This window comes from Zeugodacus cucurbitae, chromosome 6 (assembly GCF_028554725.1).
Source record: "Zeugodacus cucurbitae isolate PBARC_wt_2022May chromosome 6, idZeuCucr1.2, whole genome shotgun sequence".
NCBI lineage: Eukaryota > Metazoa > Arthropoda > Insecta > Diptera > Tephritidae > Zeugodacus > Zeugodacus cucurbitae.
In genome coordinates, this window is record NC_071671.1 from 42187625 (window position 1) to 42206388 (window position 18764).

The following is an 18764-nucleotide window of genomic DNA, read 5'->3' on the forward strand; positions in this document are numbered from 1 at the left end:
GTAGCGAATCGAACAAATCACTACCGTAAATGAAATAGACTGATACAATCAATTCTAAATGGAGTTGCCAGAGGTTTAGTGAGATATCTCGGTTGCTGAATTTAACTTTGTAAGTGTGTTGACTAATCTAACAATTAATATTTTAAAGGAATATTTAAGTTTTGAACTTTATTTTCAAACTCTGTTTTTTTTATTTCTTCACTGAGGGTTTAGAAACAAAACTCAGTAGTCGGCCCAAATTACAAAACCGGAAAACATATTGCAACCAACTTTTATTCACCATACAAAAACCGAGCATTTTGATATTTTGACTAGCCAAGCATATCCGAAACACATAAACACCAATAGGGCTAGCCACAGATGGCAGCGGTGTTCCACACTGACGGCAATAAAGTGCAGAAATTTAAATATATATGGAGATATTAATGTACTGGATGTATGAATGCGAACAATTGAGATGCGGCAGATTGTGTTGAATGGTCGCTGTTGAACATCCCATTTGCGAAGCGACACATCGCACAACACCACGCCGCTAACAGTTAGCGAACATATGCAAACTATCAAAGATGCAACAACAACAACGGCTGTAAGCAGTGCTAATAACACCGGCAAAGCGGCTGTCGAATTTTGGTAGCGGAATAAAAAGCGAGGGTGCATGCGAAATGCGACGCTGCGACAACAACAACCAACAACAAGAAGAAACAACAACAGCAACAAACAATAATGCGAGCAATAACAATAAGCAAGTTCATAAGCAACTCAGCAGAGCAGTTGGAGGTTAGCAGAGAGAAAAATGAATTGCGAGCCGGCAGACAAAAGGCTTTCCGTTTCCACCAAAACAAGCGCACACCGATGTACTTGTATTTGTATATGTGTGAGTGTATATGTAGCTGCTATTAATAAAAGCAGCCAGAAATGTAACAGTCAAAGGGAGGATCCATAAAGTAGTACAACAAAAGACTGGCTGGCAAGCAAACGCTCACAACTGGCGAAATTCGCAAATAAGTTGAAAAAAGCAAATAACCGTACTGTCGTGGCTTCACACACCCATACACTTACTTGTATGTGTGTATTCATGTAGTTTTTGTTGTGTGTGTGTGTGTGTATATGTGAGGCAATATTACAGTTTATAAATATTGCTGGTAAGCGTGCAAATTAACAAACAAACAAGTGGGTAACACTTGCAAACCAACTGCTGCTCGTGACCGCGTCAGTTGTTGTTATTATTATTTCTGTTGCACATTGTTTTTGTTTGCATACAACATACCTTTGCACTGCTCCTTGTCAGCGTGAAACCTTTAGAATTTCGAACATCTGTCGACTGTTGTGCATCGCGCTCTTCTTTATTGCTTATGCTCTCGCAAGTGGCCGCTCTTAAAATATAGCCGTTGACTTTTTAAAGAATACCCGATATGAAATTCATGGCACAGTGTAACAATTACATGGAAATCCCATTGATAAAGCCTATTTCTTGAAACGGAAATTGGAGTCTAATTTTAAGGATTTTAATTTGTTTCTTTATTTAGAACTTTCGGCGTTTAATACGCCTTTGAGTTCAGCTCACCAAATTTGAATGCTCAATAGTATATCAATGGCATGTTTCCGTCTGGGAACACATATTGCTAATACGAATTAACTAAATACATTAAATATTTAAACTGTTATTTACAATATTTTCTATTGTGAAATGTCAGAACCTTTGTATCTACAATTACAGGGACGGAAGGTTTAAGAGCAAATGTATCTTGGATCAGAATACAAAAGAAATGTTAGTTGACATAAAAGGCGTGTTTCCCGAGTTGTATAATGAGGATTCTTAATTTTTTCGAATTGTGGCCACTTCAGTTCCAGAGCAACTATCACGCAGAAGAAAAACCTCTTGACATTGAAATTATGTTATTTATTGAAAAAAAAAAAAAAAAAAAAAAACTTTACCAGAGCTAAAGCTAAGTGATATAAAATGTATGAACTTAAGACGTATAACTACTATGTATACTTAATTTATTTATTCTTCTCTTTCAAAAATTGCCGTTTTATACTACCTATTAAAATATGTTAAAAAAGTTCAAAATAACGCGATGTAAAAAAAACTAAATTAAACTGTATTAATTCCAAATGCTAGTCCGATATATCGTTAGTGTTACAAGACTTGCACCAAATATAACAAACGACATTACATATCTGACACAACTACTTAAAGTCAATGCAATCCCAAGGTGCAAAATATGTAACATTCTTCCATTTACAAATGTAAAATAAAGCTGTGAGGTAATAGGTTCAGTCAATGGAAATATATTTAACAAGTAAAGAAGGGCTAAGTTCGGGTGCAACCATAAATAACAACCATAAAGTCCATTAGAAAACAAATATAAAATTACTAGCAGACCTAATAGTTGTATGTATATGGTATGCTAGGTAATTCATGGACCGATTTCAACTACTTTTGTCACTTAACTTTATTGTATCTAAGATTATATCTCACATATTAACCGATATATATGGTATAAAGTCTAATAAAAGTTTGAAACCCCAAATATTATGTATATGGGAGCTAGGGGAAGTTATGACCCGATATTATTAGAAAAAAAATATTCCCTCTGAGTTTCTTCAAAATATCTGAGAGACTTACCTACATTTTCACTAAATTTATTAGAAGCATTGAAATCCTCATGTTCGATCCAAGGGGCCTTGAAAACTTTTATTCCGATTGCGACGATTTTTAGAAGGCCGATATCACACTATAAATGCAGTATTGTGCAAAGTTGTGAATTGATTTCGACCATTTTCAAAACATATAATTTAGATGCCAGGATATGAACGGAATTTCATTGAAATTGGTTGGGTAGTTTTGGAGATATGGTTTTTGACCTATAAGTGGGCGGAGCCACGTCCATTTAAATTTTGTATACCAATTTGAATACAGCTCTTCTGTACCATCTTTACCATGAAATTTAAGGTTTTTGGTGTTTTTCCTTAATGGATTAAAGCATTTTTAGTAGTTTTCAAGATAACCTTTGTACGCGCACCGTAGTTATAATCCGATTATTTCATTTCATTAAAATATCTCATCATATATCATTTTACTCAAGTTAAAATTGCTCGAACGGACATCCGGATTTCAATTCCACTTGTCTTTCAATTAATTTATATATATTTAACACCATATTTAACTCTTTATTTCTGGGAGACATAAACAACCGTTATGTGAACAAAACTATTATAACGAGATTACTGTTTAAGATAATATAAATATAATATACAAATCCTAATTTATCAACACGAAATAGTACTGTATAAATAATAATATCAATTGAAGTAAAATAATTCAAGTCTATTTTATATAATAATTTAATATGAACTCCTTCCTAATTTGACTACAAATAAACCTTTTTAAACCCACCGTGTCATTCAACATGCGTTGTCCAATTGAAATTTTAGTACAAAGAGAGTAAGTATCGCGAAAAGAGAACGAGCAAGGTAAATTGAGCGTGAGCGAACAACCTGTTTGCAAACAAGCAAACTCTCTTCGACGCTCTTCCAACTGGCAGCAGCAAAAACAACGACTTGTCGGCAATTGGACACCAGCACCAAAGCAATCGGACAGATGGCAATGCGAAGGTATAAAAGGACGCACCGAATCGCGCGTTATTCAGTTTTAGTCCTGACAGCCATTGCAGTTGAACGTGCGAAGTATAGTTGAAGATACCGTTGAACGCGTAGATGAACAAATTGAGTGTAAGAAGCAAGTAGTGTTGGCTTAACTGAGCATGTGCGACGGTGTGTCGACAAGTGTGCTTTTGTTAAGGAAGGTTCTGCAAATAGCTAAAGCCACAACAATAACAATATCAAACGAATATTAAAGTACAATAAATAATTCATGCGCCAAGTTGACAGCGTAGAGTGTATAAAAATAACGGAAAATCGAAAATACTGTGTGGAAGTGTAAACAAGCGAAATTGGAAATAATCACATGAATAATATATTTGAAATTTGTGGCAACACAAAGCATACTTTTGCGCGTATATACTGCCGTGTAATCGTGTGTGAGTGTTAAACGTGTAAAGAGTGACCGACAATCGTACGCATTTAACGCCAACGGCTTAGTAGGCCGTTGATTTATACGCCGTTTGTGCTTTTATTGTGCTTTTAACGGTTTTAATGGGCGTTGCGTGCGACGGCTGTGAAGAAAAATCAAAATAAAGTTCGAAAGTAAAATACAAAGAAACGAATAATTACAACATTTACGGCGGCAGCAGCACTGAAACTGCAAAGTGTAAAGCGTCGTAAAATAATCGACAAACTTACCATCACACAACAAAACTAACAACAGCAGTGTTGAATATGTGTTTGCCAACAGGCGCGTCGCTCTTTTGGCGCTCCGGCGCTTTCGTGTCGTTAATTGGCATAATCCTTGTTGCATGCCTCATGCAACTGCCCAACAGCGCGGCAAGTGTGGTACACGGCACGCAAGAACAACAACAAAATGGGCAGCAGCAACAACAGCGTCTTGGCAACATGTTGCGTGATGCCGTTTACAATAAAAACGCGCCCAATGACCAAGTGCTCAGTGATAATGATGTTGCGACTGTCGATGAACTAGATGCCGATAATTATGTTGGCGATGACTTCGCAAACGACTTCGCCGCCGCTTCGGAGCGTTACGCCGCCAGCGATGAGTCGTCCAGTGTGGAGCTGCTGCGTTTCGTCGATGAACGCGATGATGCAATGCTGATACATGCCACAACAACCGGTGCTGCAAGCACCACCACCACCTCCCCGACTACAACCACAAAAACAACTACTACAACAGCGGCGCCAACACATGAACAGAGCGCCGCGACACTGCCGCTCGCCGAGCAGGTGCAATTGCTTTCCAAACAGTTAAACGCGCTGATGATGCGTCGTCGCGAAGATTACGAGCTGCTCGAACATAATTTACGCAAATCGCTCAGAATCGGCACTACGGCGAAGGATGCGTTGTCGGCCGCCGCTGGCGATGCGGATATGCGCACCGAATTGCAGGATTTGCGGTAAGTAACGGCAATTAATCGTTCGATCTACCTGCATACAAATTTCGCGGAATTTCCGATCGACTTGTACCAAGTCACAAATTATCTTTGTAGCTGTCTAATGGGCGTTCACCTGCGCCTGCTAAGTAAATAGGTCAGTTGCACAGTTTGTGTATGTCTATAAATAAACACAAACTCCACTGAACCAGTTACCGGTCGTGCCACAATTCCTGTGATACCTTGCAACCTTGCCTCCTCAGCGTTTGATCTTCGGAACTTCCAGTCTCCTCGCGCTTGCTCGTTCGACTTTATTGTGCTGCAGCCACCGTTGCTGCCATAATTATTTTGCTCGTGGCTATTTTTGCTCTTTCTGCCTTCTTGTCGGGCTTCACTTACAGCCCGAATTTTCGCTCATTCTGCTGTGGCTTCTGTTTGATGTTCAAATTAGTTATTGAAATGTTAATTAGCTCCTTACAGCGCAGTCCGCCTAGTACTTCTCACCTTTTGCGTCACAGTTATTTTTGTCTACACTAGGCGTATGTGATTGTGTGCTAATTAATATACAACAGTGCGAATTGAAAATGCAGAATTGATTAGTTATTTGAATGCATAATTTATGGATTTTCCTCCTTTCCTCAGGTGTTTGGTGTTTGCTTTAAATTACTTTGGTTTAAGTAAATTTTAAGAATAAAATATTAGCACAAATAAATTGTTGTGGGCTTAAAGAAAAGGACAACCCTGCATGTTTATGTTATATTTATAGAATAAAACCGAGTAATCGAGGTTTAATTGAGTTCTTATTATAAAAACGATCCTATATTGTAAAATTCAAAAATTTTACCTCAGGCTTAAATAGATAATACAGTCTTCCAAATCAGATCCGGAGAGCTTTAAGATTATTTCGAGGTTTGTTAATTATTCTAAGTGCAGTGCGGATAGTATTTGTGTACTTGATCAAAAATTTACCAGCATTACAAATATTTTTTAAAGTAACTATTAGAAATTAATGTCGGGCGATTTCAGAATTTTCCGAACATTTCGAAATCATTTCATATCAATCTTATACAGTTGAACTTACCTAACTCGAATCACCATTATTCACAAAAAAACAGAAGGTAATTTGTATGAAATTTGAGATCTTTTGCCAATTCAAGAGTTCGAGTTATGGAGGAAACTAACAGTTTCGTAATGCAATACTAGTTTAACAACAAGGCTTATCATAACATATTGATGGTAAATGCGCTCTTTGTCTATAAATTAAAATAATAATTAATCGTAGTTCTAATTAATTAATTAAACATAAAACATTATTAAACATTAATTAAACATAAAATTTTTGGGTTTTGTGATCTAACAATGTTCAATATCCCTCTTCAATTCCCAATATCCTCATATTTTGGATACCCAGGACTTTCTTCGTCTTCCCAGCTACAATCAATAAATTTAATGGTTGCTTAAAATGAGAATAACATTTGTTCGTTTAAAGCACTGATTTAGATCGATTTACCATACAAAAGAAAAATCTTATTTTATTACATTAATTTTTAATCGAATAAAATTATTATTGATAAAATAGTAATCAGCCGTTGAAACTTACCGACTCCTTATGAACAGTAAAAACAAAAATGTATAACAGCTAATCGTTAATCGAGTAGTTGGCTGTGCGAAGGACAAAAACCGTTTTTTTTTTCAATTATATAGTAATCTTAATGTATTAAATTAATTTGACAGTGGGAAAAGGCTATTCAGATATTCTATGGAACAAGATAAATGCATGGACAAAACGAGACTTACTGTTTGGCCTTAACTCTATTAGTTTATTTTTTTTCTCCCAGTTTTAAATGTGGTATATATATTCTTTTGTGGTTATTGAAATCCAAATGTCAAATAAGTTAAAGTTCTGTGCGAATTCGCCGAATTTTTTTCATAAAATTCAATATCATAAAATGTGAAAACAAAGAAAGTCAAATAATTGGCAATTTCGTAAAGTTTATAATAACATCAAACATTTTTAGTTTGTTATATTACGGACAGAGTTATAGTGCAGACATTTGCTTACCCAAATCCGCAAATGAATAAAGAAAAATATTTCTATATAAATATTACTTATTTTTGCTAGGGATTATTGATCACATGTAAATAGTCATTATTGAAACATAAATTATTGAGAAGAATGCATACTCTAGACAGTTATTTCTTTTGTATTTTATTTTACGGGATTTTCAAAAATCTCATATTGTGAAAATATGACTAAGAAACGCACGTTTAACAGTGAGATATCAAAGAATTTTTTTTTTATTTCTTGCTGATGAATTTCACATTTGATTTAATGCCTTTCAATTAATGTCAATTTGTAACTAAATAAATAAAAAAAGTCAAAAGTAGAGTCATCAAAAGCCAGAGTAGTTTATAATAAAAAGCAATGCTTTGATAAATAAAAGTTTACAACAAATTTTTATTAAAGTTTTAAAATGTTTACGATTTCAAAGTAACAGCAGATAATAAAAAGGCAGTGCGAGTGTGATGTGTGTGTGTAACGGAGCTATTTATGGTATAAGCAGCCAACAGCAGACACCGTAAAGCAAATGTTGCTTTTTATGCTTTTCGCTCATTTTATTAAAGCATAAAACATGCAAATCAATCACGAATGAAAAGGAAGACACTAAAAATCTGCACAATATTACACAAAAACAAAGATGCGGGCATATAACAACAACGGTAACTGCCAGCAATAAAAAACATATCGCCGATATATGTGGCAATGCACAGCGGGCAGACAATCAAAATCCCATGTAACGGAAAATAATAGATGCAATAAAAAAGCAGTTGGTGTATGGTAGTTGCCGAAATCCATTTAACCAAAGCAGCAATACATCAAACTGTGCCTGCCATTCAATGGGAATTTTCTGAGGGAGATCATCATGTAAAGGAAATTGTGTGTGTTTTTGTGATGATATTGTGTTATTGTATGTTGTCACAGCACCATGTGGCAAAACATCATCGAAGTTTGTCCTTATAAGCATATATATTTGTGTGATTACGTACCTTCAATGTTCGGTTGTTGGTTCGAAAATGTGCACGAAATCACACGCAGCGTTGTCACAAATAAAACACTACCAAGAAATACAGCAATACACCAGTTGTAAGCCTGTATATGTGTGTGGCAGGTGTGTGCACTGTGGCAAGGATGGCCGCAGGATACACCTAGAAATATACGTGCAACACGGTAAAGTAAAATATATCATAAGAGCATGAAACAACACACACATGTACATGTGTTGGCACAAAAACCTGCACAGCGTGGCATACACAAGGCGTGCATGAAATCGAAAACCCGGTAGGCAACAAGATAAGCAGCGCACAGCAAACGTGGCTGCAGCAACAGCAGCTGTTATGCAATAACAATAGCAGCAATATGAATTCGAAATAAAGCAGAGCAGAGTTTGTTGCTACGAGGCAACGCCAACACACGGATAATAGTCTAATAGTCTTGTAGTTGTGGCCTCTTCTCCGCTGCCAGCAACAGCAACAAATAAGGATGCCACGTAGGCAGCCACAGTAGCTGTTTATATCCGTGCGCACATGCTCATCTCACACATACACACAAATACATAAAATGGTTCAAAAATCCCTGCCACATATGTTGCCTTGTATATGTTATATACGTATTTATGTTTGTATTTGTATCCACATTTGTGTTGTTGCGCAATTTGTTAACGCCTTCGGCAGAATTTCTAAATTTTCTGTCTGTTATTTGCCGCATTTTCGTTGTTGCAACAGCTTTGCCCGTCTTTATTTATTTATTGTCTGCTCATTATGTTTGCTTTGCGTTTGTTGCTCGCACAGCAGTTGCCAAAACATGGACCCGGAAAGAAAACAAAGACTTCAAATGCCAGTTAATATTTCATAAGTATACATTAAAGTTACTGTTATATTGCGGAATTAATGCAATGGCATTAATGACATTTTAATTCGTCCTAGTTCTATACGTATTTTTTGCAGCTGTTGACGAGAAAAGACAATATTGTAGAAATATTTAATTATTTTTTTGATATTAGAAGTTACTCTCGAAAAGTTGACTTAAATTTTTCTCTTTGTGCAGAACTATAATTTATAAACCATAGAACCTCATCTAAGCCCATCTCTGCTCCAGTAGAAAGTCAAATTTAAGCTTAAAGCTGTCACAAGTCTGTAGGTATTGAAAATCTTTGAGAAATGAAGCACAGAATGTCCGATCATATAACTTCTGACAACATTTCCTTCCTCTTTCGTCAGTCTTTCAATCAACCATTCACAATAGTATTAGAAAGCTAGTGACTCTTTTCTTATTCACTATTTTGGAAAACCAAAACAGTACAAAAAATAGTAAATAGAAGTTAAAAGAGCTAAAATTTATTTTAGTTTGTGATTTCTAACATAAAGAAAGGCTTCAACATAATGATTGGGTGCCAAAATAAATATCTAACCAAGTCATCATATTGAAATCACATTAATTATGTAAAATCGGGATCTTCCTTTTATCCCGATATTATATAACATATGTGATTTGAAGATTAGAGAGAAACTAATGCTAAATAAAAACAGAAGTTATCTCTGAGTTGGAAATGCATATCTGAAAGTATGGCGTTTGCCTAGAAACATACCACTGTGGGTTAGCGTTTCAAGAAGTAAGAATTTCCCATTTTCACTTGATTACATTTTTGTTGAAAATGCGATTTTATAGTTCATAAATTTCACTAGTTCGGCTGATAGATTCAAAAAATAGTGTTGCAGGAATAAAAACAAAAAGACAATAGTTGAAGAGAATATAAAATTATTTTGGCAAAATATACTCATTAACAAGAGAGTTTCAAATTGTAGATTTCATATTTTTCCCATATTCACCTCATCCGTCAAATGTTGCCAACTATTTCACATATACATAATTATAACTATGCATAAGTTTATGCCCTGTAAATGTTTTACTGACGTTTATGCTGCTGAATTTCTCTTGATAAAATTTTATAGGAAAATATTTTTCTTTGCCTACAAATATACATACCTATACATACGTGCGTTTCCTATAGTTGAGTATATGATCCGACCTGCCGCAACACCAAGTAGCAGGCATATATCAGTTATAATTTTTTGCAAGCCACAATTTTTGTATACACCATTGAGCGAAGTTTTGAAACCTACAAGCATATTAATGAAGACATGTAAGTACATTTGTATGTACGCACATGTCTTCGTATGAAAAATGATTCTGTATTCATATTCAGAGCAAAAATGTGTTTGTGTGAGTTCATAAAGTAGCAAACAAAAGCATATTTACTTAAATGCTGATATCGGATATGCACGCGACAGGGAGACCCTACTCCAAAGATATAAAATAAAATTATGCATGGCTATGTGAGAGTGTGTGTATGAGTATTTGTACGATGTTTAAGGAAGAAACTTTGTAAATTTAAATAACATCGTTATTCTCACTGAAATCAACATTTCAACATTGAAACATTTCGAGTACAAATACATACATGCAGTACTTATAAACACACATCAATTTCCATATAAGCACACTTATTTACGCAGGGATGCATGTAATTGAGGTTTTGTTAAAGCGTAAGTAATCGACTTGTAGAAATATTATGTATTTAAATATATTCGCCACTTCTATTAAGAGAGTGTGCATATATAAGAATAAAAAAACAGGTGTCTAGTTACTAGTTTTTCTTATATAATAAAAGATCACTGTCATTGTTTTACTTTGCTGTTTAGATTTATAACTTTTGTAATTTTTATGTGCGTCTATCGCCTGCTCACACGTGTGACACAAGCACAATCAATTATGGTTTATTTTTAGGCGCTTTGTCATATGTATTCAATGTACACGTGTTGCTAACAGAATATATTGATTTCAAATGCTGTCGAGTTAGTAATTTCAGTGCATTTGAAGTGGTAAATTAGATAAATGTATTCAGTGGTGAAACAAAAATTGTTAGCGATAAGTGTGATATTTTGGTTTGATATTATTTGAAGCATACATGCAGGCGCAATGTGTTATCGAAACAGTTTTAAACATATATGTATAAGTTAAATGTTGCTTTTGGAACATGCCAATTGCGGTATATTTGTAAAAAAATTGTTTTTGTTTTAAAAAAAGAAACTTTGAATAATAAGGTGACTAAATTTTGAAAATTAAAAAAATCTAAAAAAATACATATGCACATGAAAATAATTAATTAGAAGCCGATTAATTAATATATGCTGCCTTAAGCGTATATTTATCGAGTACATAAATATATTTGAAGATTTTCCTTTAACTGAAAATTACAAGTTAATGAATATTTGGTATGAAATGTTTTATGAATATTCACTTAAGTATGTGTATTATGCACTCCAAAATGCTATTTAAATATTTGATATCAAAGTACCGAATAATTTCATAGAATTTGTGATAAAAAATCGCACGTCAAATTTTAATTATTTATTTCCTAGTGTAACCAAGCATTTTTCAATTCATTAGTTCGACCACAAAAAACGGCTCGAAAACAATAATGCGCATATTTAATTACTAATATGAAGCCAGCATCAAATTCAGGAAGATATAAATTTAATATTTCACCACAAATTATAACAAACGCGCACTTGCTTGCGCATGAATTGCTAAATAAGCGGATTTGTTAGCCGAACAAATGAACTTTGTGCGCTTAAATGTAATTAGCATTTCACACGCAGCCGCAAACCGCATACTGATGCACACACGCCCACTCACACCTTTAAGCCGCCATAAACACCAATAAAAGCCAAATAAATACTTGCGATTTAAAAAAATAATAATTTATTTATCTTGCAAAGCGTATATCAATGAATACATGCATTTTTTAAATTTTTATGATTTATTCTTTGGTTTCACCATTGTAAATACTTTTGTAGCATGCGCGTTACAAATTTATGAACAACACAGTCAGTTTAAGCGCAAATCCGCCATACATTGATAGTAAAATACAATTTCCGCTCTGTTCCACAAGTTGTTGGCAATCTGGCATCCACTAAGCACCATTAAAAATCAAAATCCACAAAAGGCTGCTGACACCGCAGCACATATGCTGGCATTCACCGGCAAATCAAATGTGCTAGCGATAAATCAAAAAGTGCGATAAATTAAGCCACAACTGAAAAAATGCCGAACACGGCCGCGAACGCACAGATAGACAACAAAAAAATTGTAAATTTAAAATAATAAAAATAATAATTGAAACATAGTTTCATATTTGAAAATATGTGTGTGTCATATTTACACATATCTTTCTCTCTTGCTGGTGCAAAAAAAGCCATAAAACTCCGCTCAGTATTACCCAATGGTAAGTGCCTGGAGAGGAATAATAATCCATGGAACCGCACATACATCAATGCATTCATTTATTTGCACAGTGATGCATGAAACAATTCATTCCAATCAATACGCATGGGTTATGCACATAGCAACGGTTATATATTGATGTGTGTTTTATAGGAAAATTCATTTCACACTTTCGATAGGCACGTCGCAGTGAGGAGAGAGAGTAAAGAGCGCACGCTGAAGCGAGAAAGCATAGATTGTATTATATATAAATATCTATCTATAACTGCTCTTCGGCATCAGCAGTTGCACTAGCGGCAACAAAAGTATTTATTTTCAATATTTTCCACAAATAGATTTGCAAATACACAAACATACATACACATATATACATTTACATATATGTATTTATGTATATGTAGCCATATGTGTGCGGTGAAATTTTTATTTTATCCATTTCCCATTCACGGCGCATAGACTGTCCCATTTTTGTTTCCTCTTCACTTCCGCTACACTTGCAAACAACATTCATTTAAATATCCGCTATGTGATCTAACGGATGAAAGTGATATCCTGCTGTACATATACAAATCTATATATGCAAATCTATATGTGCAAAGTGCATGGTGTGCGCGTCCATTCATTTTTATCAACCTATATATGCATTCACACATAGCATTTCGTATATTTTCGCTCCAATAATACCATTTAAAAAATCTTCTTTACAAAAAACAAAAGTGTTGAAAAATGTTATGGATTAAAATTGCGTTGGTGTTAGTAAGCGATGAATTGGATATGAAATTGAACTAATGGAGGTTTAAATATAAAAAATCAAAAAAAAAATGGATCTGGTATTTGCAAAAATTCATAAATGAAAGAGACATAAATAAACAAAAAGTTTTAGATCGTCTCACGGCAGGTTTCGAGTATATACATACATTTGTAGATACATATATCTATAATTCTGAGTCTGTTAATGAGAAAACTGTGTGGAGTTACAGCGCTGATGTTTACTCTTTGGTAAACTTTCTACATTAATTCGCTAAGTTTGTGTTCCTTCTAGAGCAATATTATTAACATTGATCAAAATTTATATTTTGGAACCAAGGATAAAAATAATGATTTGGTGCTTGAGGTATATTTATTTATTTAGACACTCCGCAATTTAATTGACAAATTTTATTACAATATCAGTTAAATTGCCAGCTTTATTCGTCAGCCAGCTATTCATTTTCGCCAGTCTCTGAGAAAGGTTTCGGATTTCTGTGGAAAGCTGTGTCTTAAAATCGTTAAAAGTTCGAAAATTGTAGTTGCATACACACTCTTTTTTTGTCAATTAAATAGTGAATATAATTATCATACAGTCATGATATTTTCCAATAAGTTTCTATATTTATTTGGTATCACTTTCGATTAGTCTTTTGGTAAATATCACAAAATTTGTAATTAAAACCTCTCAAACTCATACTCTCTTTCGATATCTCTCTCTCTCTCTCTCATAATAATATACAGTCGACAGTCGAGGGTCTCTTGAAATATTACGAATTATCGAGTGTTTGAAATATCAAATGGTTCGAAATTTGTGAGAGAAAATAAATAAAACTTCGAATTATCAAGTGTTGGTTAATTTTTATTTATTAATATAAAAATGGCAAGAATTAAGAGGTACATTCGCGTAATTACATTCATTCGTAATGTGAATTAATTAATTTTTCGAAAGAACTTTGTTATACTGGTTTGCTTTAAAGCACAATTCTGCTGCTCACACTGCTCAATAACTTTTTTTCAGAGAAAAAGTGCCTGTAATGCTTTTTCATCACTTTCGTTTTGTAGACAGAAGCTTTGTAAGATATCAAATGAGGATCTTGCTTCCTTAACTGACATCTCTGCCAAAGGTTCCGATGTATCTTCCTCATCTTCATCGTTACTTTGCGTATCTGTCGCAGATAAAATTTCACCATCGGTTAGTGAACCTGAGACAGCAACATTTGCATCCACTTGAACAAAATTAGAAAAACTCACACCGCAATCGTCAAACATTTATACTTTCTAGGGCTAATAACTAACGCTAACTTTTAATCTGCATACCAACGAAAGAGTAAAAGTAACTGAATAACTGAACAAACCAATTCGTGAGAAGTGTGTGCGTCAAATAGTCAAACTTAGCATAACAAAAACAAAGGCTCGTGTATCTTGATACAAGTTTGAACTTGTCGCAAAATGTACTTATAATCTTTCCGCCTCTTCTCTCTGCAACTTTGAATTGTCGAGTGTTGGACGCTGATGAGTCCGAATTAACGCATCGTTTTGTTAAATAGCAATGATTTTTTCGTTCGAATTAACAAGTGTATGAAAATGTATTGATTTAGTTCGAAATATAAAGAGATTTAGTAGGGAACTCGTGGTAACTTTGAATTATAGAGAGGTTCGAATTATCGCAGGTTTGAATTAACGAGAGTCGACTGTATATACATATATGTAAGAAGAAGTACACGCAAATAAATATTGCCTACTTCTAGGCGCGGAGTTGCAATTTAGAAATTCCTGTAATGTAATAATTAAAAATTTAATTAAAAGAAAAAAAGCTCAGACAATACAAGCTATTGGAATACATTTAAAAATAGTTTCTTTTATTAGTATAAATAATTCGAATAAAAGCCATACCAAGTATGTGTCTCCAAAGTCAGCGTTAACACACAACTAATGGCCTCCCCTTCAGTAACCTCAACCATTCTTAATGTTCGCTTCCTTAAAACATTTCTTTCAATTTGCATTATTAATATTAATTTACTCTATTTTTCCTTCCTCCCTTATTCTTCCATTTACGTCAACTATATTTCATATTTATATTTCACACTTTTCCCCAAATTTATCAAAATTTCACAAATTTATTTTAAAATCTCCGACATACCGCGGTAACTTCCTGCAAATACGCGTAGCCAAGCAGATTTTTCTTTTGGTGATTTCATTGCATAACCGCAGTGGAGAATATTCTTTACACAGCGACAGCTCTGTGACCACATTAACGCCACCAGCAGCACCACACACTCCCCACTATATACCCACGCGCGTGTGTGGCCATTCGCTGTGCTTTGGTGTGCGCGCATAAACAAGCCAACAACTACAACTACAAGCCACGCACGTCAACTTTTTGACGTTGCCGTTTTTGATATTGAAAAGTGCTGTGCCATGAAATTTCTTCGCAAAAATTGTGGCAGACTGCTGACGTACGCACACGTTTCTTATATGTGCATATATGTATATGTATGCGAATAAAAATCGAATATTTTTAATGCGGGAAAATTGTAAAAAATTTCAGAGTCAAAAGAAAAGGTGTTTGATGAAGAGTCTTTATAAATAGTAAAAATTTTATGAAATAAAATAAAAAAATATTAAAAAACAGCACAAGAATTAATATTTATTTTATATATATACTTATTTAAAATGAAAAAATTTAACTAAAATGTAAATGATTATTAGCGTCAATATCAATCAACCAGAGTCAATGCATACAAACAACAGTTTTTCTAGCATTGATTTATTTGCAACAATAATAACATCTGAACAGCCATTATATAAGCACGAAAATCAAACAGAAATTTACAAACCAATCTATGTATGTACGCTGTTTCGCAATCTAAAATCCAATATTTTCCCTAAAACACACACATGAACTGCTAAAACCACCTGCAGTTATTAACAGTTATAACATCAACTTTCAACAAGCAACCAGTAAACCAAGCAAACAAAAAAAGCAATTCCAATGAAAACTACATGAAACCGCGAACTACAACAACAACTTCTACTTGTTGTATATTGTAATACTGTGGCATTTGTGCTGTTGGTTTGCGTACTCAGTTTGAAATGCCATTAAAAAGTTACTCATACGCACTGTAGTACAGCTCGCGTTTGCCATTAAACACAAGTGTTGTTGTTGAAATTTCAAAGACATGTGTGTTGTTGCAAAACAACCATCATATGCAGACCACAGTACTAGCGTGCAATAAAATTAAACACGCTTGCACAAAGTGTAGGCAATAAAAATAAATCCATGTTGTGGTGGCGCTGGTTCAAACAAATGGCGTTAAGTTGGGTTTAGTATTAGGAAGTTGAAATTTTTAATCCGAAAAAGTGGCGTTGAACTAAATAAACACAATAAATTATCCTAACATTATAGAAGAAGAAGCTAATTTACAGCCAATTAGCATACATTGGCAAAATTATTCTAATGCGAAAAACCTTGAGGATAATGAGACAAAAGGAAATATATAGATATATATATACAGAAATGATAGACGACTTTAACTAAATTTTTTTACCTATATAAGTCATATACACCTCGCTTTCTGCTACTGGACCTAACTTATAGTCTCAATTATTTTATTTATACGCTCTACGGGCTTGACAATCGATTCACTAACGGGTGATTTTTTTGAGGTTAGGATTTTCATGCATTAGTATTTGACAGATCACGTGGGATTTCAGACATGGTGTCAAAGAGAAAGATGCTCAGTATGCTTTGACATTTCATCATGAATAGACTTACTAACGAGCAACGCTTGCAAATCATTAAATTTTATTACCAAAATCAGTGTTCGGTTCGAAATGTGTTTATCGACAAATTTTGTTCAGCGATGAGGCTCATTTCTGGTTGAATGGCTACGTAAATAAGCAAAATTGCCGCATTTGGGGTGAAGAGCAACCAGAAGCCGTTCAAGAACTGCCCATGCATCCCGAAAAATGCACTGTTTGGTGTGGTTTGTACGCTGGTGGAATCATTGGACCGTATTTTTTCAAAGATGCTGTTGGACGCAACGTTACGGTGAATGGCGATCGCTATCGTTCGATGCTAACAAACTTTTTGTTGCCAAAAATGGAAGAACTGAACTTGGTTGACATGTGGTTTCAACAAGATGGCGCTACATGCCACACAGCTCGCGATTCTATGGCCATTTTGAGGGAAAACTTCGGAGAACAATTCATCTCAAGAAATGGACCCGTAAGTTGGCCACCAAGATCATGCGATTTAACGCCTTTAGACTATTTTTTGTGGGGCTACGTCAAGTCTAAAGTCTACAGAAATAAGCCAGCAACTATTCCAGCTTTGGAAGACAACATTTCCGAAGAAATTCGGGCTATTCCGGCCGAAATGCTCGAAAAAGTTGCCCAAAATTGGACTTTCCGAATGGACCACCTAAGACGCAGCCGCGGTCAACATTTAAATGAAATTATCTTCAAAAAGTAAATGTCATGAACGTTTCAAATAAAGAACCGATGAGATTTTGCAAATTTTATGCGTTTTTTTTTTTAAAAAGTTATCAAGCTCTTAAAAAATCACCCTTTATAATGTCACTCAAAAGTCAACAGACCTTTACTGCGCTTACAACAACAATTCTACACATATATAGTTATTATTAACTTGCATACCAGTTACTCGCAGTCCTTTAGCCCACATATACATGGAAACGCAAATTTAGTTTTAGCTAGTTTTCCCACCTAAAAGAACATACAATACATATATAAGAGATTTTTACATTTACATTATTACTATTTATGGTACTAATGAACCCAGTAGGAAAAACTAATGGTTGACCACATAAATATCAAATAAAAAGTATTAACCTACTTAATGGTCCTTAATGGTATTGTTTATAAATAATAAAATAAAATATTTTTTTGAATCTTACTTAGTGTACTGTTTCATTTTTAAAAGAATTCGTTCAAAACTCTTCTTATTTTTTCTAACATATATTACTGCTTAATAGCTTAGAGAGCACCCAATGAACACCTCTTTCCCAAGCAAGCATCTATTCAATGTCGTTTAAAATTCATAGAAAGCATTAAGCGCCTCGCTGTTGGCTCATTGAATTCTTGGCATCATCTTGAAAGAAAAATAATTGAAATTTCAATAATTCATGGCCTACCAATTACCATAAATATGCCAATCTCCTATATATTTCTACAATGTGGTACGTACATATGTATGTACTTCCCAGCAGGGTGGGCGCACACACGGTCATTGCCAACGAGCACAGTGCCAACAAATGTTATGCGAAATGTCAAAGCAATTTAAAATGTAAATGAAATTGACTTTTGAATCGCGCGGCAAAGCACACACGCTAGGAAATAGAGGTAGAGAGAGATAGAGAGCGCCAGTGTGAGGAAGAATAGGTAATGACACTATTTTGCGCAATGCATGAAATACGTGGGAGGCAAATGAAGGCTAATGCATATCTTGAATAATTGACAATTTGAGTCTAACAGTCGAAAAGAAAGACAACAAAAACCAAAGTGAAATAATGAAATTCTTTTTATAAGGAAAGAACAAAATTGTATAAAGCTGTGGTGCACACACACTTGAGTCGGGTATTTCTAATTCGTTTTTACTATTACGCTTGCTCTTGTATGCCATGAAATTAATATTGGACTAACAG

At 34.4% G+C, this 18764-nt stretch overlaps 1 protein-coding gene across 1 annotated transcript in view; it reads left to right on the forward strand.

Annotated features, from left to right (window-relative positions):
• Window positions 1-3565: 3565 nt before the first annotated feature.
• LOC105216086 (protein scabrous) overlaps window positions 3566-18764 on the forward strand; it is an 80552-nt gene continuing 65353 nt past the window's right edge. The window contains exon 1 of the mRNA XM_011190366.3: window positions 3566-5030. Within this exon, the coding sequence (XP_011188668.2) occupies window positions 4342-5030 (689 nt within the window). The 5' untranslated portion in view covers window positions 3566-4341. The remainder of the gene's footprint in view (window positions 5031-18764) is intronic.